The following is a 25,650-nucleotide window of genomic DNA, read 5'->3' as shown; positions in this document are numbered from 1 at the left end:
TACTGCCTTGTCATGTGTACTGTTCTGTGTGTACTGTGTGCAAACCACGCCACGGGATGTGGTTTCGCTTCCCACTCTCGTGCCACGCACGGTTCGGAGTTCGTGATTCCATCGCTCACACGGACGTCTCTCGCCTCCTTGCAAGAGACCCAGAACACTGACGGTCCCACCTCCTATTGAAACCCAACTAAAGTTCCATTGAAGCCACTCAACTCCTATTGAAACCACTCAACTCCTATTGAAACATAACTGAAATCCTATCGAAACCCAACAACTCCTATTGAACCCTAACTCAACTCCTATTGAAATCCAACAACGCCTATGGAAACCCAACTCAAATCTTATAGAAACTCAACTCAACTCCTATTGAAACCCAACTCAACTCCTATTGAAACCCAACTCAAACCCTATTGAAACCCAACTGAACTCCCATTGAAACCCAACAACTCCTATTGAAACCCACCTCAAATCCTATAGAAGCTCAACTCAAATCCTATAGAAATCAACTCAAATCCTATTGAAACCCAACTCAACTCCCATTGAAACTCAACTCAACTCCTATTGAAACCACTCAACTCCCATTGAAACCCAACAACTCCTATTGAAACCCAACTCAAATCCTATAGAAGCTCAACTCAAATCCTATTGAAACCCAACTCAAATCCTATAGAAACGCAACTCAACTCCCATTGAAACCCAACAACTCCTATTGAAACCCAACTAAAATCCTATAAAAATTCAATCTCAAATCGTATAGGAACCCAACTCAACTCCTATAGAAACTCAATTGTGATGCACGTAGAAATAATCAGAATTATTTTTACTTACTGGAGGAATCCGACGTGCTATAAAGTTCTGTTTCACCCTCCTGCACCCCCCCCTCCCCCCGTCCCCTTACTGCGAACCATTGGCAGGACCCTCATTAAAAAAAAGAGTTGTGGTGCCACCGCTCCTCGCACCCCGTCCCCCCCCCCCACGAACGCACGCGCGCCCCACTAAACACTCGCATGCACCCCCGTAGGGTCTCGAGGAGGGATCACGTGGTACGATGGGTTTTCACCCGAGGATCCCACTAGCAGGGACGTTCCACGGTTTCCCCGGACCAGGAAATTGGCTGAGCGCCCCCAGACCGGATTACTTGGCGGCCCCCCCAAAAAGGGGGCATAGAGCTTTACAGGTCGGCCGCGATGAAGCATACACAACACGGGGGATGGTACCCCAAGGCAAGCACCCTGCGGTAGTGTAAACAGTGGAGTGGGAGGGAAAAACCCCTAGGCAAATAAGAGTTGAGTTAAGTTGGAGGGAGCGAGGGGATTATCGATGAGTCAACAGCGAGGGACGCAGGTACAGAGACAATGGGAAGGGGGGGGGATGACGCGACCCCCCCCCCCCCCCCAACGGCCAGAGCGCTCAAAACGGCCGCAAAGAGGATTCGATTGGATGAACAGGATGACGTCATATGACCCGGGGGTGAAGGGGTTTTGGGAACATAAGGGGGGGGGGGGCAGGAGGAAAAATTGGATCAGAGTTCTTCTGGAAGCGGCGGGAGAGACCAGCCGCCCTCAGCGTCCGTGGGACGCCTGCAGGGTGCAGCTGAAAACGATCGGTCAGAAAAAGTCCCCAAGGCGAGCATCTTCCCCAGCCCCCATCGGGCAACTGAAGAGGTGAGTGGGTACGGAAAAGGGAGGCCAATTCAGTCAGCTCGAGCTTAGGGGATAGACGCACTCTGCGACGGGTAGGTGATAGGAGGAAGGGGTGCTGGCTGGAGGGGGCCATACACGGGGGTCCCTATTCGCTCCGGGAAATAAATCTCAGCACAGACTGAAGTTGTGACGCGTGGTGCACGTGCGTGCGTGTGAAGAGCGGTGGGACAGCGATCGGCGCACGACGGTGTGTGGGTGACTTTAATCGGTATAAGCACGACGCGCGTGCACATGCAAATAAATAATTAAATAGAGGGACGCTTGACCGCGCAGCGAGTGTAGCGCGCAGAGATTAATTAATTGATTCCGAGCGCCATTCGCCTTGTTGACACAACGGCTTAGTGGAAATAATTTATTAACTCTAAACAGCCGCGAGTGGGGGTGGAGGGGGCTGACGTCGCACCCCACCCGCTCGCGGGGAGGGGGAGATCAGCCCCCACGTAATGGCGAGTGGGGAGGGGGAGATCAGCCCCCACGTAATGGCGAGTGGGGAGGGGGAGATCAGCCCCCACGTAATGGCGAGTGGGGAGGGGGGCATTAGCCCCCACAGAGTCACGCGCCACTCTGTGAATCTTTCCGGGGCAAACAAACAAAATAATAATACTACTGATAAGTTTTGTGTGACCCAGGTGGTGAGCCACACCACAAGGCCAGCGGTTCGAGGAGTCTCCTTCGCAAGAGCGAGCGAGCGACCTGGGGGGGGGGGGGGCGTTAGTCTGCTGACAGTAGGGAGGGAGGGGGGGCAATGTTTGCCGATGCTCCGTGTGCGCCCGCGCGGCTGTCCCCGAGTGAGCGAGCAGCAGCAGCCAGCAGCAGCCAGCGGCGTCATCTTGGGAACTTGGCGACTCTTGAACTCGAGGGCAGTCGGCGCGTAGGTGGCCAACGCCCCCGCCGGCGACGTCGCGGCGATTGCACGGACAGCGAGTATTTAACGGGGCAGCCGCCGGGTTCGAACCACCTCCCGCAACGAGAGGCGAACCGCGATACCAGGGGGAGCCGCATCCCAGCCCCCCCCCCCGCCCCCCACAACCCCCACCCGTTTTCATCTCAGGTCGAGGATTCGCGCTGCAGCGTTCGTCTGCTGCCCGCAGCGTGAAGCCCCCACAGCAGCCTATAGCACCTGGGTGTGCGCGCCGGTGGTGGCCTGGCCAGGCAGCTTGAACCGAGAGGCGGCGAGGTCAGGCGGTGAACCTGAACGCTTCTCTTTGTTGAGCCATCATCAATTTGGCTCTGGAACGTTCTTCCACGGGACATCATCAGAGGGCTCTCGGAGTCTGTGGACTTTTTTGTTGTAAATGCGCCTTAAAACCTATTTATACGTTTCCGCTTGTTAAACCTTTAGTTCGTTTGGTAAATGATTCTTGACATGTATTTATATTATTATTTATGCTGAGCGTCTGCTGCTGCTGCTGCTGTGTCCTGTATAGCGCTTTGAGACCCTTGATGAAAAGCGCTCTATAAATGTCATTATTATTATTATTATCATTTGTGGCCAGGTCGCTTTTTGAACAATAAGTTAATACCTCAGTGGGCCTTGTCCGATAGGACGGGGATGGTTTAGTGTTGTACTCGTACGTGTTGGGTGGTTTGTTCACTTTTCTTGTACTTTGCACTCCCCTATCGTGTTTTCGTAACTGTTGTTCTAACGTTCTTACCCCGTGCCTCTGACTGGACATCTGTGAAACGGAGCTTTGTAGCTCATCGGATTCCGATTCACGACCCCCCTGTTTACTGCGTGGGGAGGGTGGGGGAGAAGCACAAATGACAGGCTCGCTTAATTGACACGCATTGCGAAAAAGTGAACTTTATTGCCGAGACGATGGGTTCCCCCCTGGGGCCTGATGGCGTCGGCGGTGGTGGCGGTGGCAGTGCTGGTGTGGTGGTGGTGGAGTTGGTGTTGTGGTGGTGTTGCGAGGGTTGGGGGTGGTGAAAGCGATGTGGTAGTGGTGACGACGACAATGATGATGATGGTGTCGGTGGTGATGTGTTGGTGGTGGTTGGTTTGGTGGCCAGTGTGTGTTGGCCAGTGTGTGTGTGTGTGTGCGCGCGTGAGGAGCGGTAGTGCAGCGGTTATCACGCTGCGCTACAAATCCGACGATCCGACTTTGATTCCTGACCACGGCTAATATCAGTGCCGAGTGACATCCAAATCGGTCCTACTCATAGAATGGAATTTTGGTTTAAGCATCCCCCCCCTCCCCACCCAATTACTGCTCCTCCTCTTACTGCTGCTCCTCCACTTGCTGGCTCCTCTTGTTGCTGTTGCCGTTGATGCTTTTAATGCTGCTCAAGACTCGGATGCTGCTTCAGTTCCTCTTGATACTGTTGTTGTAGCGGCTCGTTGTTGTTGCAGCTCGTTGTGGTGGCTCGTTGTTGTGGTGGTTCATTGTGGTGGCTCTTGTTGTTGTTGTAGAGGCTTCTGTTGTTGCTGTTGCTGCCGTGTCATGTTCTCTTGTGCCGAGTGTATCTCTCGCGCATTTTCGAGGACACCACCTTGAGGGTTGTGAAGAAGTTTCCGATGAAGAGGACGAAGAAGACAAGTGCCTCCACGTGCACCTGGAGGAGACACGGAAGACAAAGATCCCCCCCCGTAGGCCGTTACAGTTGAGACTACACACCGCGCCCCGGATTAACCGTCAACGTATGCATACGTCATCGGAACGGAATCGGGAAGAAGAATTCGGATGTCTTTATTGGCACCGAGGCTCCCACAAGGCCGGGCGGGGAGGGGGCTTGCGGCACGGTTAGGCGGCAGCTATCGTAGAGTGGCGGCGGTCGTGTCGCTGCAGTTCTCTGCGGCGAGTAACAATGTCTTTCAGCAAAAACAACGGCGCCACTCCGCCTCTCGACAAAATTCATCGGTGAATGGGACCCACCCCACCATGAAACTTGCAGAAGTCTCGGAAGAGGAATGGGGTTTAGTCACGGTGGCGCGCGCTCCATTAGAACCACGAACCACCGCAACAAGCAGCGATTACTCCAGTGCTGGGCGGCGTCGTGTCACGAGGCCGTGCCTGTTCACACGCGCACGTCGTCATCGCCGTGAATCCGTGCCGATGAACTTGACTATGAACCGACGTTAAAAGTTAACTTCAGTTACAGGAAATACAGTTCGTTTAACAGTCGTTAATGTTTGCACCTCTGTCAACCTCTCGCGTAGCGCGGTTATTTTTGCGCCGACTGCCATTTGCTTCACTGTTGTACGTCGTGTTGCCAACGTTCGTGCTTTCGTCATCCTGGTGCCCCCCCCCACTCCTTCCAGGGGTCATGCTTGCAAACGAAGACTTCCCCCTCTGCGGCTCTCTGGAGCCATCACCTGGTCAAACAAAATCAACCCGAACTCATTCGAACACTGGCCCCAGGATAACGCGGACAGCTCTCGCAAAATCTCGCTGTCCGGGAAAAGCAGCCAGCCCCCCCCCCCCCCCCCACCTTTGTGGCCGAAGTCTCAGAGGTGGCTCGGTGATATCCGCTTCTGCGGGCCATTCTCTCACGTGAAGGGTCGCGCTGCTCGGCGAAACATTTCCGAATGGATTGTGCTCGTGACGACGTGACACGTGCGATTATTTATTTATATCTGAAGAGCGTCGCATGGGCTTGCCGGTGCCCCCACCCCCCACCCTCACCCCCCACCCTCACCCCCCACCCTCACCCCCCACCCTCACCCCCCACCCTCACCCCCCACCCTCACCCCCCACCCTCACCCCCCACCCTCACCCCCCACCCTCACCCCTCACCCCCCACCCTGTGACTTCAAACCCGGAGCCTCACCTGCCACTCACGACACTGCGGCGAGAGGGACATGTGGTAGAGCGTGTAGCTGTTGTACAGCTGCCAGAACTGCGAGACACACACACGTGGTGGGGGGGGGGGGGGTGTGGAGCGACATGTCAGCGGTGCCACGGTGCAGTGTTGACGCGGTGCGGCGATACCGCAGTGCCGTAGTGCTGTAGTACCGCGGTGTGGTGCCGTGGCGCGCTGCCGTGGTGCCGTGGTGCAGCTCTGCTGTGGTGCCGCAGCGCTGCGTCACACCCTACCCCTCCCATCCAGGGTTTCTCGTGAACTCGCCCACGGCGCGGACCCCCGAACTTGTGAAAAATTCATTCCGCGCTGCTACGCCCACCGCTCCTACTGCACGCGCCGCGTGATCGCTCAATGCGTCCCACGTGCAGTGGACCAGTGCTGTTATTTACGGTGGATTACGATGGTGGTTTGAATGTGGGTTTGATGATTGTAGCGGTGGTTGACTTACTGATATGTGGCAAACAATGACGGTCTGTTGATTTACTCATGACGATCGTTTCGATTGCTGGCTGCAAATTGTTCAAGTGCGGAGGAGGCAGTGAAAGAGTAGGCGGAGGAGTTCGTGGTGGTGGTGGTGGTGATGTTTATTTTATATACGGAATGGAGAGGGAGCTCAGGACCTGACAGCGGCGGCGACGTGCGGGGCTAGCGGAGGGCACGACTCACGTGGCCGAAGAAGAGGAAGGGGATGATGAAGGCGAGGCCCCGCCACATCCACGACTGGAACCCCTCTGAGCGGGGGAGAAGGAGCAGAGGGTCGGGCACAACGACCGCCGTGACAGTCCATCGTCATCACCGTCGACACGGGTCTATGGATCTGCGAGTCTGCGGGGCTCCTTGCAAGTCTGTGGGTCTCGATGCGAGTCTGCGGGTCTCTGTGTAAGTCTGTGGGTCTCTATGCGAGTCTGTGGGTCTCCTTGCAAGTCTGCGGGTCTCTGTGTGAGTCTGTGGGTCTCTGTGAGTCTGTGGCTCTCTATGCAAGTCTGTGGGTCTCTATGCGACTCTGTGGATCTCAATGTGAGTCTATGGGTCTCTGTGAGTCTGTGGGTCTCTATATGAGTCTGCGGGTTTCTAGGTGAATCTGTGGGTTTCGATGCGAGTCTGTGGGTCTCTATGCGAATCTGTGGGTCTCTATGCATGTCTGTGGGTCTCGATGCGAGTCGGTGGGGCTCTATGCGAGTTTGTGGGTCTCGATGCGTGTCTGTGGGTCTCGATGCGAGTCTGTGGGGCTCTATGCGAGTCTGTGGGTCTCTATGCGAGTCTGTGGGTCTCTATGCGAGTCTGTGGGTCTCGATGCGAGTCTGTAGGTCTCGATGCGAGTCTGTGGGTCTCGATGCGAGTCTGTGGGTCTCTGTGTGAGTCTGTGGGTCTCTATGTGAGTCTGTAGGTCTCTATGCGAGCCTATGGATCTCTATGCGAGTCTGTGGGTATCGATGCGAGTCTGTGGGTCTCTATGCGAGTCTGTGGGTCTCTATGCGAGTCTGTGGGTCTCTATGCGAGTCTGTGGGTCTCGATGTGAGTCTGTGGGTCTCTATGCGTGTCTGTGGATCTCTATGCGAGTCTGTGGGTCTCTATGCGAGTCTGTGGGTCTCGATGCGAGTCTGTGGGTCTCTATGCGAGTCTATGGGTCTCTATGCGAGTCTGTGGGTCTCTATGTGAGTCTGTGGGTCTCCCGGCGACTCTATGGGTCTCTATGCGAGTCTATGGGTCTCTATGCGAGTCTGTGGGTCTTTATGCGAGTCAGTGGGTCTCTATGTGAGTCTGTGGGTCTCGATGCGAGTCTGTGGGTCTCTATGTGAGTCTGTGGGTCTCGATCCGAGTCTGTGTGTCTCGATGCGAGTCTATGGGTCTCTATGCGAGTCTGTGGGTCTCGATGTGAGTCTGTGGGTCTCTATGCGAGTCTGTGGGTCTCTATGCGAGTCTGTGGGTCTCTATGCGAGTCTGTGGGTCTCGATGCGAGTCTGTGGGTCTCTATGCGAGTCTGTGGGTCTCTATGCGTGTCTGTGGGTCTCTATGCGAGTCTGTGGGTCTCTATGCGAGTCTGTGGGTCTCTATGCGAGTCTGTGGGTCTCTATGCGAGTCTGTGGGTCTCTATGCGGGTCTGTGGGTCTCTATGCGTGTCTGTGGGTCTCTATGCGAGTCTGTGGGTCTCTATGCGAGTCTGTGGGTCGCTATGCATATCTGTGGGTCTCTATGCGAGTCTATGGGTCTCTATGCGTGTCTGTAGGTCTCTATGCGAGTCTGTGGGTCTCTATGCGAGTCTGTGGGTCTCTATGCATGTCTGTGGGTCTCTATGCGAGTCTGTGGGTCTCTATGCGTGTCTGTGGGTCTCTATGCGAGTCTGTGAGTCTCTATGCGAGCCTGTGGGTCTCTATGTGAGTCTGTGGGTCTCCCGGCGACTCTATGGGTCTCTATGCGAGTCTGTAAGTCTCTATGCGAGTCTGTGGGTCTCTATGCGAGTCTGTGGGTCTCTATGCATGTCTGTGGGTCTCTATGCGAGTCTGTGGGTCTCTATGCGAGTCTGTGGGTCTCTATGCGAGTCTGTGGGTCTCTATGCATGTCTGTGGGTCTTTATGCGAGTCTATGGGTCTCTATGCGTGTATGTAGGTCTCTATGCGAGTCTGTGGGTCTCTATGCGAGTCTGTGGGTCTCTATGCATGTCTATGGGTCTCTATGCGAGTCTGTGGGTCTCTATGCGATTCTGTGGGTCTCTATGCATGTCTGTGGGTCTCTATGCGAGTCTGTGGGTCTCTATGCGAGTCTGCGGGTCTTTATGCATGTCTGTGGGTCTCTATGCGAGTCTGTGGGTCTCTATGCGAGTCTGTGGGTCTCTATGCGAGTCTGTGGGTCTCTATGCGAGTCTGTGGGTCTCTATGCGAGTCTGTGGGTCTCTATGCGAGTCTGTGGGTCTCTATGCGTGTCTGTGGGTCTCTATGCGTGTCTGTGGGTCTCTATGCGAGTCTGTGGGTCTCTATGCGAGTCGTAACTGCTCACCCACTGTGATGTCGAGGCTGCGTCTCTCCCCCAGAGCTCGCAGGCGGTAGAGGCATCCACTCTGGTAGTAGTACTGCAGGAACTGCACCACACCTGCAGGCCGCCGCATCGCACACAAGCGGCCACACCACACACACAGGTACCACAGCAAATTCGCACTCAGTCACACCACACAGAGCCGGCCACATCACACACACACGTCCCTCAAGGTTGGGAGGTCGATCATCTCCCCTGCTGCACCGGTGTCCGAGGTCTCTCTAGACCCATACAGACCCCTTTTAGACCCCTCTTGTCCCCCTCTAGACCCATATATACACCCTCTAGACCCATATATACACCCTCTAGACCCATATATACACCCTCTAGACCCGTATAGATCCCATCTAGACCCCTCTTGTCCCCTTCTAGACCCCCTCTAGACTCCTCTTGTCCCCCTCTAGACCCATATAGACCCCCTCTAGACCCCTCTTGTCCCCCTCTAGACCCATATAGACCCCTCTAGACCCATATAGACCCCATCTAGACCCATATAGACCCATATAGACCCCTCTTGTCCCCCTCTAGACCCATATGGACCCATACAGACCCCCTCTAGACTCCTCTTGTCCCCCTCTAGACCCATATAGACCCCCTCTAGACCCCTCTTGTCCCCCTCTAGACCCATATAGACCCCTCTAGACCCATATAGACCCCATCTAGACCCATATAGACCCATATAGACCCCTCTTGTCCCCCTCTAGACCCATATGGACCCATATAGACCCCCTCTAGATCCCCTCTAGACCCCCTCTAGACCCCCTCTAGACCCCCTCTAGACCCCCTCTAGATTACCTCTAGATTACCTCTAGATCCCCTCTAGATCCCCTCTAGATCCCCTCTAGATCCCCTCTAGATCCCCTCTAGACCCCCTCTAGACCCCCTCTAGACCCCCTCTAGACCCCCTCTAGATCCCCTCTAGATCCCCTCTAGATCCCGTCTAGACCCCCTCTAGATCCCCTCTAGACCCCCTCTAGACCCACTCTAGATCCCCTCTAGATCCCCTCTAGACACTCTCTAGACCCCCTCTAGACCCCCTCTAGATCCCCTCTAGATCCCCTCTAGACCCATATGGACCCATATAGATCCCCTCTAGATCCCCTCTAGACCCCCTCTAGACCCCCTCTAGATCCCCTCTAGATCCCCTCTAGATCCCCTCTAGATCCCCTCTAGACCCCCTCTAGATCCCCTCTAGACCCCCTCTAGACCCACTCTAGATCCCCTCTAGATCCCCTCTAGACACTCTCTAGACCCCCTCTAGATCCCCTCTAGATCCCCTCTAGACCCCCTCTAGACCCCCTCTAGACCCCCTCTAGACCCCCTCTAGACCCCCTCTAGATCCCCTCTAGATCCCCTCTAGACCCCCTCTAGACCCATATGGACCCCCTCCCGACCCATATGGACCCCCTCTAGACCCATATAGATCCCCTCTAGACCCCCTCTAGACCCCCTCTAGACCCCCTCTAGACCCCCTCTAGACCCCCTCTAGACCCCCTCTAGACCCCCTCTAGATCCCCTCTAGATCCCCTCTAGATCCCCTCTAGACCCCCTCTAGATCCCCTCTAGACCCCCTCTAGATCCCCTCTAGATCCCCTCTAGACCCCCTCTAGATCCCCTCTAGACCCCCTCTAGACCCCCTCTAGACCCCCTCTAGACCCCCTCTAGACCCACTCTAGATCCCCTCTAGATCCCCTCTAGACCCCCTCTAGACCCATATAGACCCCCTCTAGACCCATATAGACCCCCTCTAGACCCATATAGACCCCCTCTAGACCACCTCTAGACCCCCTCTAGACCCCCTCTAGACCCCCTCTAGACCCCCTCTAGATCCCCTCTAGATCCCCTCTAGATCCCCTCTAGATCCCCTCTAGATCCCCTCTAGATCCCCCTGAACCCCCATGAACCCCACCAAACCCCTCTGGAACCCCTTGTATCCCCGTGTGGTGGTTGTTGAGTGTGCCAGTTGAGTGCTGTTTGGGTTTCTGTCTCCCAGCTCGCACTCACTCTGGTACACGGAGAAGCCCAGGAATTGCGTCCTGAAGCTCTGGTACATCTCCCCATCCGGCCTGGGGGGGGGGGGGCGGTTTTGAGAGCAGAGAAGAGGAAAGTTGAAAACAGCGAGGAAGGGGAGGAGAAGAGATGAGAGGAGGGGATAGAGAAAGGAGGATGGATGAGACGGGGTTGAAGAGAGGAGTATAGAAGGGAGTGGTACTTTAGGGGAGAGGAGAGGGGACCGGCTGTGCCTGGTGTCACGCATGTGTAGTGACATAGCGCTGGCTGCAGGCGTAAAAGGGTAACTGCGGTATACAGCAGTACTGACGCCAACAGGCCACGATATACACTAGAGGGGGACATCTAGGGGGGAAAGGTCACAGAAGGTGCCCACCGGGAAGCCCCGGGAGCTCGCTAGTAGGTTCCAGAAAGGGGGCGTGGCCGGGGCGGAGCAAGGCCACGCTGGGAGTATGAGAAAGGTCCCTGTGCAGGACCTCGGGGCTGTTGCTGGAAGTGGGATCCCCGTCGTGCTGCTCAAGTTCATCGTCGTCATCATCTCCTCGTCGTCGTCTCCGTCTTCACCATCCCGGGGCGCTGCTGGTCAGACAGCCTACCAACTGTTCTAACCAAGTAGTGCCGCCGACAATAGACGGTCTTAATGATAGTGTGCACCCACGTAGGGTGGTGTTATCCCGATGGTGCTTGTTAAATAAAATAAGCGCCTCCAAGTCTTACTGCCTCCGAGTTGAGTCCCTGCGCATGGAATGGTGCCTCCGTGTTGTGGCTATGCGTCGTCGCTACGCGCACCTGCGATTCTGGGACTTTTTAAGGCAAGGGGTTTGGTGGATCGCCCAGAGATCTGCGAATCTCCCGAACTCCGCTGGGCCACACGGTGACCAGGGGACGTCGCTATACCAGCAAAGTTCACGGACCCATCCGCGTGGATCGCGATCTTCGAGCGCTTTCGGGAGAGTCCGCCCCGCGCTGCAATCGGCGACGTTCAGCCCCCGAGGGCGCCCCCCCCCCGCCCCCCGCTCCCAACGCGTCGGGGGGAGCATCTCCTCACCTCCGCCAGGCGCTTACCAGGTGAGCATGACCCCGGAGAGGAAGGTGGACACATAGTGGTGGATCACCCACCAGCCCTTGATGCTGTGAGAGAGAGAAAGATGTGGGAGAGGGGGGGAGGGGGTTAGTCGCGAGCGGTGGCAGTCTGGAACCTCGGCGAGAGGACGCGCGGACTGCGAGTGGAGGTCAACCGGCTTGGGGACACGGGGCGGCCTCCCTGAGAAGCGTCGTTGTCCACGGCCCGGGGGCGGCCTCCCCGAGAAGCGTCGTTGCACAACCAGGGCTCGCAAACGCACCGTGTGCGATGACGAGACGCGTCGCCGTGAACTGCCGGGAGTGGCGCGGCGCGGTGCGTAGCGGTGTTGAGTGGCAGAGGGAGGCGTGGCGTGGTGTGGAGTGGCAAGGTGTGGCGTGGTGTAGAGTGGTGTGGCGCGGTGTGGTGTGGTGTGGCGTGGGGCTATCTCACCGGGAGCCGTTGTTGATGAGGATGCTCTCCCTGAGCGTGAGCGTGCAGTAGTACCACACGAGCACGAAGTTAAGGATGGCGTCTGTCACCCTGTGGGGGGGAGGGGGACGGTAGAGGGGTGTGGGCAGGGGGGTCCGAGTGTCTCCGTCAGTAAAACCAATGAGCCTGACCAGGCGAAGGTAAAGGCGACGAGCTCACAATGATCTCCTGTGCCTCGACGGCGTGAGCACGCTGGAGCAGGCAGAAGCCAGCAAGAGCAGGTAGGAGCACGTAGGAGCACGCAGGCGCAACTAGGAGCAACCAGGACCAATCAGGAGCACGCAGGAGCAACCAGGACCAATCAGGACCAATCAGGAGCACGCAGAAGCACACAGGAGCAACCAGGACCAATCAGGAGCACGCAGGAGCAACCAGAACCAATCAAGCGCAAGCAGGAGCACACAGGAGCAACCAGGACCAATCAGGAGCACGCAGGAGCAACCAGAACCAATCAGGCGCAAGCAGGAGCACGCACGAGCACACAGGAGCATGCAGGAGCACGCAGGAGCACGCAGGAGCACGCAGGAGCATGCAGGAGCAACCAGGACCAATCAAGAGCACGCAGGAGCAACCAGGAGCAATCAGGACCAATCAGGAGCAAGCAGGAGCAACTAGGAGCAACCAGGACCAATCAGGCGCAAGCAGGAGCAACCAGGACCAATCAGGCGCAAGCAGGAGCACACAGGAGCAACCAGGACCAATCAGGCGCAAGCAGGAGCAACCAGGAGCAACCAGGAGCAACCAGGACCAATCAGGGGCACGCAGGAGCAACCAGGACCAATCAGGACCAATAAGGCGCAAGCTGGAGCACGCAGGAGCAACCAGGACCAATCAGGACCAATCAGGCGCAAGCTGGAGCAACCAGGAGCAACCAGGACCAATCAGGGGCACGCAGGAGCAACCAGGACCAATCAGGCGCAAGCTGGAGCACGCAGGAGCAACCAGGACCAATCAGGACCAATCAGGCGCAAGCTGGAGCACGCAGGAGCAACCAGGACCAATCAGGACCAATCAGGACCAATCAGGCGCAAGCTGGAGCACGCAGGAGCACGTGCGCCATCCCCTTGTCCAGGCAGCTCCAGCGAGTGTCAAGACTCTTTGTCAGGAGGGCCCGGCCAAGAAGGTGGGGGGGAGGGGGGGTGGTGGGTCGGAGGTGTGGGGGGTGTGGGGGGGTGTGGGGGGGGGGGTGCACCTGGTGTTGACGCCCAGCAGTAGGGTGAGCGACATGAGGAAGCAGACGATGGTGAGGCGCAGCTTGAAGGTCTCGTACTCGTCCTTGTAGGCGTACCTGGCGTGGCACAGCGTGGACACGGAGGGGTGGGGAGGGGGGCACGTGGGGGGGGGGGACTCTCGCAATAAAGCGACACCAAGGCCCAGTCCCAACCCTAACATCAGCCATCATTAATGAGAATATTGATTTACACTGGAGGAATCCGATGAGCTATAAAGCTCGTTTTCACAGATGTGCAGTAGATGTCCATCGCATATATCTGTTAAACCAGGCCCTCACCTGACCCTAAACCGGACCCTAAACCCAGACTTAGCCCGACCTCTAACCCCACTCCAAGCATGGTTCTAGCAGCGTCCAGACCGCGTGTCGTAGTCGCGTTACCATGGTTACTACACGCGAAAGGGAGGGAGAGAGTAGGGGTCGCACTTGGCCTGCTTGCTCAGCAGAGTGAGGTTCACGTTGCCCAGGACCAAGCGCAGGTAGAGCCTGTGTGGGGTACGCGGGAGGGATACACACCACCATCACCATCATCATCACCATCATCATCATCATCACCATCATCACCACCATCACCATCATCATCACCATCATCACCATCACCATCATCATCACCATCATCACCACCATCACCATCATCATCACCATCATCACCATCATCATCACCATCATCATCACCATCATCATCACCATCATCATCACCATCATCATCACCATCACCACCATCATCATCACCATCACCATCATCATCACCATCATCATCATCACCATCATCATCACCATCATCATCACCATCATCATCACCATCATCATCACCATCATCATCACCATCATCACCACCATCATCATCACCACCATCATCACCATCATCATCACCACCATCATCACCATCATCATCACCATCATCACCACCATCACCATCATCATCACCATCATCATCATCATCACCATCATCACCACCATCACCATCATCATCACCATCATCACCATCACCATCATCATCACCATCATCACCACCATCACCATCATCATCACCATCATCACCATCATCATCACCATCATCATCACCATCATCATCACCATCATCATCACCATCATCATCACCATCACCACCATCATCATCACCATCACCATCATCATCACCATCATCATCATCACCATCATCATCACCATCATCATCACCATCATCATCACCATCATCATCACCATCATCATCACCATCATCACCACCATCATCATCACCACCATCATCACCATCATCATCACCATCATCATCACCATCATCATCATCACCATCATCATCATCGCCATCACCATCATCATCGCCATCATCATCATCACCATCATCACCACCATCATCACCATCATCATCACCATCATCATCACCATCATCATCACCATCATCATCGCCATCATCATCATCACCATCATCACCACCATCATCACCACCATCATCACCATCATCATCACCATCATCATCACCATCATCACCATCATCATCATCACCATCATCACCATCATCATCACCATCATCATCACCATCATCATCACCATCATCATCACCATCATCACCACCATCATCATCACCACCATCATCACCATCATCATCACCATCATCACCACCACCACCATCATCATCACCATCATCACCATCATCACCATCATCATCACCATCATCACCTTCATCACCATAATCATCATCACCACCACCATCATCATCATCACCATCATCACCATCATCATCACCACCACCATCGCCATCATCATCACCAACATCATCATCATCACCACCACCACTATCGCCACCATCACCACCATCGCCACCACCACCACCATCATCGCCACCGTCGCCATCGACACCATCGCCACCATCAGCATCATCACCATCTTCACCATTGCCACCACCATCACCACACGGGAGACGTCCGGAATCACCACGCGGGAAACGGCGTTGGATTTAAAATTTATTTTAAGGACTCACAAACTTCAGTGTCTCAGTCCTCGGTACGGTCACGCCGGTAACACGCCGGTAACACGACCTTTGGCACGTAATCCGGTGGGACTGAGATCTGTGGCGAGGTGAAAATGGCTTTCCAATAAAAAGATAATAATTTATTGACTTAAAGCTTTCGTGACTGCAGGAATTAATATTGTTGGCTCTTTCGGCAAAGTCACGGAGATAGGTTCAAAAAGAATAACAAAAAAGAACCAAAAAACTACGACGTTTCGATCGCAACACAAGCAATCGTCATCAGGAGGAAAAATTGCGGGAAAGCTGCTGATGCAGGATGTTTTAAAGGTTTGAAATGGGTGTAGCCCAAGGGTCATAAGCGAAGTGGGCGGGGCTAGTGATGTTCAAGTGAGAGATGAGCATGTCAATGTAAGATCGCAGAGCCACCGCCACATCGAGGAAAACGAGCAATGGTGGCTGTGTTAGTGAGACATTTAACCTGTTAATGTGAAGACATTTAACCTGTTAATGTGAAGACATTTAACCTGTTCATGTAAAGACATTTAACCTGTTCATGTAAAACCAGAGAGTCGTAAATAACTACTAACATCGGAAGGAAGGATGGAAACATCACAGCCAGTTAGGACTTAAACTGGTTGATAACGTCCTTCCAACGATTGCTCAGTTTGTACCCATCTTCTCGGTTGAAATTGTGTCTGTGTCTATATAAATATGGATGGCTTCATGAACGAATCTTTGTTGATAGCCAGTGGGCTTGCAAAGTACCTTCGTCTTAGAGAAATCAATTTCGTGTGAGCCCACCGCATTAAAACAATGATCAGCCACGGCCGAAGTATTGGTCCTACCGTGTTTCAGATCTGCCTTATGTTCACGAACACGGTCCGAGACATGTCACTTAGTTTCCCCAATGTAACTACTGCCGCAGACACAGCTTAGTTTGTGGACGCCGGGGTATTGCATGTCAGGGATCACATCCTTCACAGATGGAATCAGATAACGAATTTTATGTACTGTTTAAATCGAACCTGGATTTTGTGTTTGCTCATGATTTTGGAAATCTTTTCAGTGACCCCTGCTATGTATGGCAAGGTGATGGTTTTGATTGGGTCCTCAGGATGGTTCTTTCCCAACGGTTGGGGTGATAGCTTTACGGATTGTGTAGTCTGAATATCCATTCATCTTGAGAGCTTGGTGTACGTGTTCCAGTTCACTGGCTAGGTGATGACGGTCGGAAATACATCGAGCTCTATGGTGTAGAGTTTTGATGAGGGAATTATTCTGGGATGGATGGTGGTGGGAGTCAGGTTTTAGGTAGGCATCCGTATGGGCGGCTTTCCTGTAGACAGTGTCCCATTGAGCCATCTGGTCTCTTTTCAATTAAAACATCCAAGAATGGTAACTTGCCATCCTTTTCCACCTCCATGGTGGCAGAGTGGCGGTGGTTGCGGTGTGGTTGTGGTGGTTGCAGTGTGGTGGTGGCGGTGTGGCGGTGGTGGCGGTGATGGCGGTGTGGGTGGTACTGCAGCACTCACCCATTCTTCTTGGGGAGGAACGCCTCCATTTCCTCGAAGGTGACCTCCTGCTCCTTCACACCGACACCAATCCTCTCCAGCTTCTCCATCTCCTCTCCGCTCGCGCCTCCACCACGGCCGCACCTGGGCACAGGTGAGCAGTGATGCAGAGCAGCCCACTGCACCGCACTCGGGAAACATCGCGTCCGTCCGTCTGTCCGTGTGTCCCTCTGTCCTCATGCCCACGTGTGCATCCATCCGTGTGTTCATCCATCTGTGCGTCCCTGTGTCCGTCCAATCGTCTGCCCATGTACCTGTGTGTCCACGTGTCTGTGTGTCTGTGTGTCCACGTGTCTGTGTGTCTGTGTGTCCACGTGTCTGTGTGTCCACGTGTCTGTGTGTCCACGTGTCTGTGTCCACGTGTCTGTGTGTCAACGTGTCTGTGTGTCCACGTGTCTGTGTGTCAACGTGTCTGTGTGTCAACGTGTCTGTGTGTCCACGTGTCTGTGTGTCCACGTGTCCATATACCTGTTTGTCCATGTTTCTATGTGTTCATGTGTCCACGTGTCTGTTCATGTGCCCATATGTCCATGTGCCCGTGTGTCCACGTGTCTGTGTGTCTATGTGTCCACGTGTCTGTGTGTCTATGTGTCCACGTGTCCACGTGCCCGTGTGTCCGCGTGCCCACGTGTCCGCGTGTCCGCGTGCCCACGTGTCCGCGTGCCCACGTGTCCGTGTGTCTGTGTGTCCATGTCACCCCGTGCGTTCCGCTCTCCGTGCCAACCGTGGTGGGGAGGGAGTGATCAACGGGCCTGTTATTTTGGCAGCGGCGTCGCCACCGCCCGTTAACCATGCGGTCAATTTAAGGGGTTCGTTTGTGCCGGTGGACAATCACGCGAGTGTGAAACGGCACTAAACGCGGGCGACGTTGATTAAAGTTGCCAGCGCTTTGCTTTTTTTTTTCGCATCATCGCCGCCATCGTCCACGAATCAGCGATCAACTTGAGATGCAATCATCATCAACCACCATCGCCGTCATTTGAAATCCACCATCACTGTCAAAATCTCAGATCCATAATTTATCGTCATCTCTTTTTCATCGTCGTTATCACCATTGACCAATCATCATCATCATCATCCATTACACCTGTGATCGTCATCATCATACAATCATAATTCGCCAATTAGCGACATCACCGTTATTCATAAATCAGTCAATCATTATCATAAATCAATCATCGTCGACCTGAGACACAAACACCATCATCACCATGATCATCACCGCACCTCAGAAATTACCACCACCACCACGATCATCACCACACAACATAAATTACCACCACCACGATCATCACCACAACAGAAATTACTGCAACTACCATGACACTCACCATCAGTATCACCAGCAGCACCACCACCACCAATAACTTCACCACCACTACCCTCACCATCACCATTACCTTTACAACGAACACAATCGCCACCACCGCTACACCCTCAACCTCCACCAACCACCACTTCCTTCGCAACACATGCCACCACAATCGCCACCATGTGCATCATGAAGTGCATGATCGTTGCCCGTGCATCAATCATCACAATCTTTGTCGTCAACACCACCACCACCACCATCAGGGTGCTGCTCACGTGCCCGGCCCGGCGCCACGTCCAACGTTTCGCTCCACGTGGCGGGAGCTTCCACTCCAGCCCCGGGCAGAGCGGAAGCTCCCGGCGTGTGGGAACGAAACGTCGGACGTCACGCCAAATAACGCGCGGCACGGCACGAAAACGCGGCGTTCGGAGAAAGACGCAGCGCAACCACGAACACCGATAGGGTGAGGAGCGATGAGGAGTCGCGTGCTGTGTGTGTGGAGAAACAAGAGTATCCATCGTGAGAGCCGGTCATCACCATCATCATCATCGTCATTATCGTTGTCATCACCATCATCACCATCATCGTCACCATTATCATTATCGCCATCATCACCATCATCATCGTCGTCATCACCATCATCATCGCCATCATCACCATAATCATCGTCGTCATTATCGTCGTCGTCATCATCATCGTCGTCATTATCGTCGTCGTCGTCATCATCATCGTCGTCGTCATTATCATAATCATCATTATCATAATCATCATTATCATAATCATCATTATCATAATCATCGCCATCATCGTCGACTCTTAACGAGGCCGACAGAGTGGCAGCGTAGGGGACAACACTGGCGCCTCGCAGCCACAAGCCCACGGGTTCGATTCTCAACTCGGGGCGCTTTTCTGCGTGGAGTTCGTACGTTCTCCCACCTGTTCCGCACTTTCCTCCAACATCTAAGAATAAGTTTTAACACGTAGACTTTCGCGACCAATATCATTAATAAAAGGCTCTTGGGTTGGATCGCGTGAAGCATAAACGTGGCGTAACCCTCCACCACCCGGCACAGCCGGCACGGTTTGTCACAGTAAACAACGCGCGCCAATTTGTTTACTACTTCAGCCCACCGGTGTGTTGGAGAGTAAATCCACAACATTTACCGTTTGAGTACGACGTTTCGCTGGTAATTACATCCAGCATCATCGGGCGATTTGCCCACTCACAGGGCGACTGGCGTGGGGGAGGCGGGGGCCTAACGTGCCAATGCGAGACCGAGTGAACAAAGAAAAAAAGAGCCCTCGGCCTCGGCGTGCGTCCGAGTTGGTGGGTGGGTAAAGATCAACGGAAGGAAAACTCTCCACACACACACACACACGCGCAGAGGGCGGTCCTCGTTCTAGCCACCTCTTGAGCTTGCTGTTGAGGTCCTTGAGTAGCCTCTTCTGGCGGGAGATGGAGGAGGAGCACGCGGACTGCATGGAGGTCAACTCGGCCAGCCGCTCCATGTACACCCGGTGGCGCTCCTGGAGGTACCACGTGGTGGTGGTGAGGGGTGGGGGGGGGAGGGGGCATTAGTGTTGCCGTTATAGTGTTGGGTGGCAGCACGGTGATGACAATCGCGCCTCTGCACGGGTTCTGCAGTAAAACCTTGGATTGCGAGTAACTTGGTCTGCGAGTGTTTTGCAAGACGAGCAATTTTTGTTTAGTAAATATTAATTTGATAAACGAGCGAGGGTCTTAGCAATACGAGTGGTGCACGTACACGCTTTGTCTGCCGAGCGTCACGTGATCACAACTGATACACGAGTGCTTTGACATACGAGTGCTTTGGATTACAAACACGTTTGCGGAACGAATTATGCTCGCAATCCAAGGTTTTACTGTACTCCCGTTTCTCCGGCGTCATCCTGCCATAGCTAGAAGAAACACCGGCGCAATGTGACCGCTGTCGAACCAAACGTCCCCAATGACGAATCATTACCTGCAAGTTGGGATCACACCAATACCAATGCCACGCCATTCGCCGCCAAGTGACGGTGACGTCACCACGGCCCTTGTGCCAGGCCAGGTGCCCTTCGAGGCCACGTGGGAGTGCCAAAGGCTCGCTGACAGAAGGTCACGGGGCAGACCCGGCAGGTGCCATGGGTTGGCAGACTGAGATGACTGGCAGATGCCGCCGGCTGTACCCCCCACCATGCCGACTCGCTGCATTCTACCCGCCCGCCGCTCCGCTCGTTGCTGCGAGCGTCGCTCCTCTGCCCTCCGTTGTTGTTGGAGGGCGACTGCCTCCAACTTCCCAAGGATCATCAACACACACACACACACGTGCAGATAGCAGCAGCGGTGGCAGCAACATCGCCCCCCTCTACTACCTCGAAATCCGAACCAAACAAAGACAGACTCTGCGGGAACCTCCTGAAAAAAGGAAAGCGTGCAGAGACTCTTTCCTGCATCCCTGCCTGAACAAGCGGAATGGTAATAAAATAAATACAAAAGTAATTGAGAGAGTCGCGGTCACAGTTTGCTGTTTGCGTTGTTGGGTCAGGGTCAGAGTTCCGAGTTACGTCATCGACCCCAAGCAAGGCAGCGTTCACAGCCCCCCCCCACACACACACCCCCCACGACCCCCGTGATTGCGCAACAAATTGAAGGGAACACAATTGAAAGCACACGCTCTTAGGACTCGAGTTCATAGGTGTGTGTGCGTGTGTGCGTGCGTGTGTGTGCGTGTGTGTGCGTGTGTTGTGGGGAGCGGTAGTGTAGCGGTTAGCGCTACGCTGCGCTATGAACCTGGCGGCCCGGGTTCGATTCCCGCTCACGGCCAACACCCAGTGACGATTATCTGAACCGGTCCCGGGCCTCCCCTAGGTCGACTCAGCCTCAAATGAGTACCTGGTGCAATGTGTAAACATTGCCACTAGGGAGACAAAGGCGGTCGGGCGTGGTGCTGGCCACCCACCCCCTCGTGTATCGTTCCGGCCTTCATAGGTGCTGGCTAACAGCACTTGTCCCTACAGGGATCTTTTGTGTGTGTGCGTGTGTGCATGTGTGAGTGTGTGTGTGTGAAAGCGAGAATTTCATCATCGCTTGCGGCTGGGATTGGCATCTTCCCCCACTCTTGATGTCGCGGGTAAATGGGCGAGGTTTAGGACTGTGACTCATGCAGCTGCAATGGCTGACAGAGGAGGTGTTCAGGATGGTTGAGAAAAAGCGACAGGCCCACTGTCATCGGCTACAGAATCCCACGTCAGAGAATGAGGAGGCTTACCGCAGCCTTCGCTCGGAGGTTCGGAGAGCCATGAGGCGCTGCAAGGATGGGTGGTGGTCGCGGGTTGCTGAGGAGATGAAGTCTGCCTCAGTGGCCCGCGATCACAAATCTCTATTTAACTCCATCAAAAAAGTAACCTGCAGCGCCACACCTATTATCATCATGAGGGGAAAAAAACGGTGATCCAATCTCCGACCCCCAGGAACAGGTTTGCACATTTGCTGAGCATTTCTGTGAGGTCCTGGGGGAGGGAAAATCCCTCAGCCAGGAAAACATCGTGGCACAAAGTGAGGATGACCCTGCTGAGGCTGCGGTGCCTCAAATATTGGAAGAAGTCACCCCCTGTGAGTGGCTAGCTGAAGTACCATCTGTTGAGGAAGTACTGAAGGCGATCCAGAGTCTGAGACCAGGAAAGGCAGCGGGCAGAGATGATCTCCCAAGCGAAATGCTGAGGGAGGGTGGCGTTTGTGCACAGACTGCCCTATATGACATAACAACAGTCTGGACCACTGGACGAGTTCCGCAGGATTGGAAGGATGCCCTGGTTGTTCCCCTCTTTAAGAAGGGGGACCGCACAGAATGTAACAACAGGGGCATCTCACTCCTCAGTGTGCCGGGAAAGGTCCTGGCAAGGATTATTCAACATCGCCTCACCAGGCACGCTGAGGAGAGGCTTGCGGAGCCCCAATGCGGTTTCAGGAAAGGGCGGTCCTGCACAGATGCCATATTTTCTGTCCGTCTGCTACAGCAGAGGTGTAGGGAATTCCAACAAGACCTACATCTCTGCTTTATTGACCTGGTCAAGGCCTATGATACCATCAGTAGGCCTGGGCTCTGGGTTGTTCTTCGTGCTTTTGGAGTCCCTGACCCTCTGCTCACGATCATTAAGGACCTTCATGATGGTGAGCGGGCACGGGTAAAACTACGTGGCTGGGAGTCAGAGCCATTCCCTGTACACCTTGGGGTGCGACAGGGATGTCCTCTGGCTCCCACATTATTTAACATCTATTTTGACCACGTAGTTCGTGAAGCCTTCAATAGCTGTACCGGGGGAATCAAGATTTGGTACAGATATAATGGGAGGCTGATCGATGCCTAGGTGCGGTCAAGGGATGGCTCCCTATTGCTCAACCACGTTATGTATGCCGATGATTTGGTAATAGCTGCTCATTCAGAGGAGGAGTTGGAGATGCTGCTGCTGAGACTGGAGCGTGCCACTAAGAGATGGGGCCTTACCATTAGCCCCACCAAAACTAAGCACCTGCCTGGGTATTTTGTACCATCGGACACTCCACCCCCACAACTCCCAATCGGTGATGGGGCAGTTGTGGAGAGAGTGGAGAGTTTCCCATACCTGGGCAGTGTGCTTATGACCAGCTCCAGTTTAACAGCAGAGGTCTCACTCCGAATCAGTCGAGCGGCAATATCTTTTCATCGGTTGCATAACGCTGTGTGGAAGCTACCTGGTCTGTCGCTCCGCACTAAGCTTCAGGTCTTCTCGGCCACGGTCATTCCCTCCCTTCTCGAAACGTGGACCCCCTTAATGGAGCATCTTCGCCGGTTGGAAACATTTAGGCTGGCCTGCCTACGATCCATCCTGGGTTTAACCAGGCTGGATTTTGTGAGGAGCTCACAAATCCTTGAAAGATCTGGGCAAGGTCCCATCGGTGAGCTCCTCCGGCAGGCAAGGCTGCGTTGGCTGGGTCATGTAGCCCGCATGCCCAGCCACCGCATGCCGAAACAGCTTTTGTTCGGCCGGATCGAGGGGGCTAAACGGGCACGGCACGGGCTAGAGAAGAGATGGAGTGATGTGGTACAGGAGGACGTGGAGCTGAGTGGACTTGCCGATGACTGGTACCAGCGGTGTCAAGATCGGCCTCTGTGGAGGAGGCTCGTGAAGGACGCTACTGGGCAGTTGGAGGCAGTCGCCCTCCAACAACAACGGAGGGCGGAGGAGCGACGCTCACAACAACGAGCGGAGCGCCGGGTGGCTAAAGCACAGCAGGTTGGCACAGTAGGGGGCACAGGGGGTGCATCAGCCAGTCATCTCAGTTAGTCGACCCGTGGCACCTGGGTCTGCCCCGTGACCTCCTGCCCGCGGGCGTTCGACACTTCACGTGGCCTCAAGGTGCACATGGCCTGGCACAAGCGTCGTGGTGACGTCACCGCAACTTAGTGGCGAATGGCGGTTGTTGTTGTGTGTGTGCGTGCATGCTATCAGCCCACACTATTGGCTGTGTGCGTGTGTGTGCGCAAAAAGAATTGACAAAGATCCCCCGTGTAGCCTAAACACACCGTTGGGGCAAGTGCTGTAAGCGAGCACCTGAATGAATGCCGGCACGGCACAACGGCGGGGTGTGGGGCGGGTGGCCAGCACCACGCACAGCCGCCTTTGTCTCCCCGGTGCTGATGCTTACACACCGCACCATGTACTCATTGAAGACCTAGGGGAGAGTCCAAGGGCCAGGTTTGCGAGCGGGAATTTAACTCGCCCAGCAATCGTGACCACTCGGCCCTCCAGTGGACTTAGTAACACGAGTACGTGTCCTTTCCTCTAGCCAATGCGTTGTTAGTAAGGAATGTGTTTCACGCTGTGTATCAGTGCGCTGTGTGTTGGTAAGGAATGTGTTTCACGTTGTGTATCAGTGTGTTAGTAAGGCCTGTGTTTCACGCTGTGTATCGGTGTGCTGTGTGTTAGTAAGGAATGTGTTTCACGTTGTGTATCGGTGTGCTGTATGTTAGTAAGGAATGTGTTTCACGCTGTGTATCGGTGTGCTGTGTGTTAGTAAGGAATGTGTTTCACGTTGTGTATCGGTGTGTTAGTAAGGAATGTGTTTCACGCTGTGTATCAGTGTGCTGTGTGTTAGTAAGGAATGTGTTTCACGCTGTGTATCAGTGCGCTGTGTGTTGGTAAGGAATGTGTTTCACGTTGTGTATCAGTGTGTTAGTAAGGCCTGTGTTTCACGCTGTGTATCGGTGTGCTGTGTGTTAGTAAGGAATGTGTTACACGCTGTGTATCGGTGTGCTGTATGTTAGTAAGGAATGTGTTTCACGTTGTGTATCGGTGTGCTGTGTGTTAGTAAGGAATGTGTTTCACGTTGTGTATCAGTGTGTTGTGTGTTAGTAAGACATGTGTTACACGTTGTGTTATTAGTGTGCTGTGTGTTAGTAAGGAATGTGTTTCACGCTGTGTATTGGTGTGTTGTGTTAGTAAGGTCTTTGTTACACGTTGTGTATCGGTGTGTTAGTAAGGCCTGTGTTACACGCTGTGTATCAGTGTGTTGTGTGTTAGTAAGGAATGAACACACAGTCACACAGACACACAGTCACACAGTCACACACAGTCACACAGACAGTCACACACGTCACACAGTCACACACACACAGCGGGACAAGGAGACACACACAAACAGGCACACGATGAACAACAGACAAGATTGACAAAGAGATATCGACGAGAGACACGTGTAGATATCGACAAAGACAAACACGTAGATAGGGGGGGGGGGACAGATAAAGAAGAGAACAATGAGATACAATGTGCCAAAGGCAGACATACTCGGGCATACAAGTGGACACAGAGAGGCGCAGACGACAGACACACACACGCGAACGCTCTACCTTCAGCGCCTGGTAATCTCTCTCCAAGTCCATCCATTCAGATGCGCAGTCTTTGAGAGACATCTTCGATTCCCAGAAGACGAGAGACCCAGACAGACCTCTCCCACGCCGGTGCAAGGGAGTGGAGGGCGAGAGAGAGAGAGACGGCTCACTGCTGGCTGAACTCTGAACGCGGTGTTTCAAATCTCTCTCTCTCTCCTTTCTATGACGTCTCTCGGTCTCCCACCACCTCCCCCCACTTACGTCTCCCCCCACACACACCTCCACCCCCGACTTCCCCACCCACACACGCCACCGCCTCCACCTCACCCACCCACCTCCACCCCACCCACTGACGCCTCCCCTCGCTTGTGCCAATCCGGTCGTACAGGGGTGGCAGGGTGAGTGGTGAGTGTGGTGAGTGGTGAGTGTGGTGAGTGGGGAGTGTGGTGAGTGGGGAGTGTGGTGAGTGTGGGGAGTGTGGGGAGTGTGGTGAGTGGTGAGTGTGGTGAGTGGGGAGTGTGGTGAGTGGGGAGTGTGGTGAGTGGGGAATGTGGTGAGTGGGGAGTGTGGTGAGTGGGGAGTGTGGTGAGTGG

The 25,650-nt window shown here is 54.4% G+C and overlaps 1 protein-coding gene and 1 long non-coding RNA gene across 2 annotated transcripts; one reads left to right on the top strand and one right to left on the bottom strand.

Annotated features, from left to right (window-relative positions):
- Positions 1-3,491: 3,491 nt before the first annotated feature.
- LOC116950214 (transmembrane protein 120B-like) lies at positions 3,492-25,173 on the bottom strand. The gene is made up of 12 exons (XM_032967822.2): positions 25,076-25,173; positions 19,591-19,709; positions 16,832-16,954; positions 13,757-13,816; positions 13,292-13,387; positions 12,061-12,150; positions 11,613-11,678; positions 10,542-10,603; positions 8,502-8,594; positions 6,174-6,238; positions 5,475-5,543; positions 3,492-4,259 (listed from the first exon to the last, which is right to left on the bottom strand). The coding sequence occupies exons 1-12, from the start codon at positions 25,136-25,138 to the stop codon at positions 4,146-4,148; spliced, it is 1,020 nt and encodes a 339-aa protein (XP_032823713.2). The 5' UTR covers positions 25,139-25,173; the 3' UTR covers positions 3,492-4,145.
- On the top strand, positions 8,518-11,260 carry LOC116950215 (uncharacterized). The gene is made up of 2 exons (XR_004403975.2): positions 8,518-8,640; positions 11,021-11,260. It is a non-coding gene; the product is annotated as an uncharacterized LOC116950215 (long non-coding RNA).
- Positions 25,174-25,650: the final 477 nt, after the last annotated feature.

This window comes from Petromyzon marinus, chromosome 38 (genome assembly GCF_048934315.1).
Source record: "Petromyzon marinus isolate PM22_M1 ecotype Great Lakes invasive population chromosome 38, UKy_Petmar_22M1.pri1.0, whole genome shotgun sequence".
Lineage (NCBI taxonomy): Eukaryota > Metazoa > Chordata > Hyperoartia > Petromyzontiformes > Petromyzontidae > Petromyzon > Petromyzon marinus.
The sequence above is the reverse complement of the archived record's forward strand: the minus strand, read 5'-3'. Positions and strand labels throughout refer to the sequence as shown.

What these genes read in the sequence shown, in the direction of transcription:
- LOC116950214 (XM_032967822.2), bottom strand. Translation starts at nt 25,138, where the DNA reads ATGTCTCTCAAAGACTGCGCATCTGAATGGATGGACTTGGAGAGAGAT. An exon ending in GAGATTACCAGGCGCTGAAG is followed by an intron (nt 19,710 to 25,075) that starts GTAGAGCGTTCG and finishes TGGTACCTCCAG; the next exon opens with GAGCGCCACCGGGTGTACAT. An exon ending in TTCCTCCCCAAGAAGAATGG is followed by an intron (nt 13,817 to 16,831) that starts GTGAGTGCTGCA and finishes TACCCCACACAG; the next exon opens with GCTCTACCTGCGCTTGGTCC.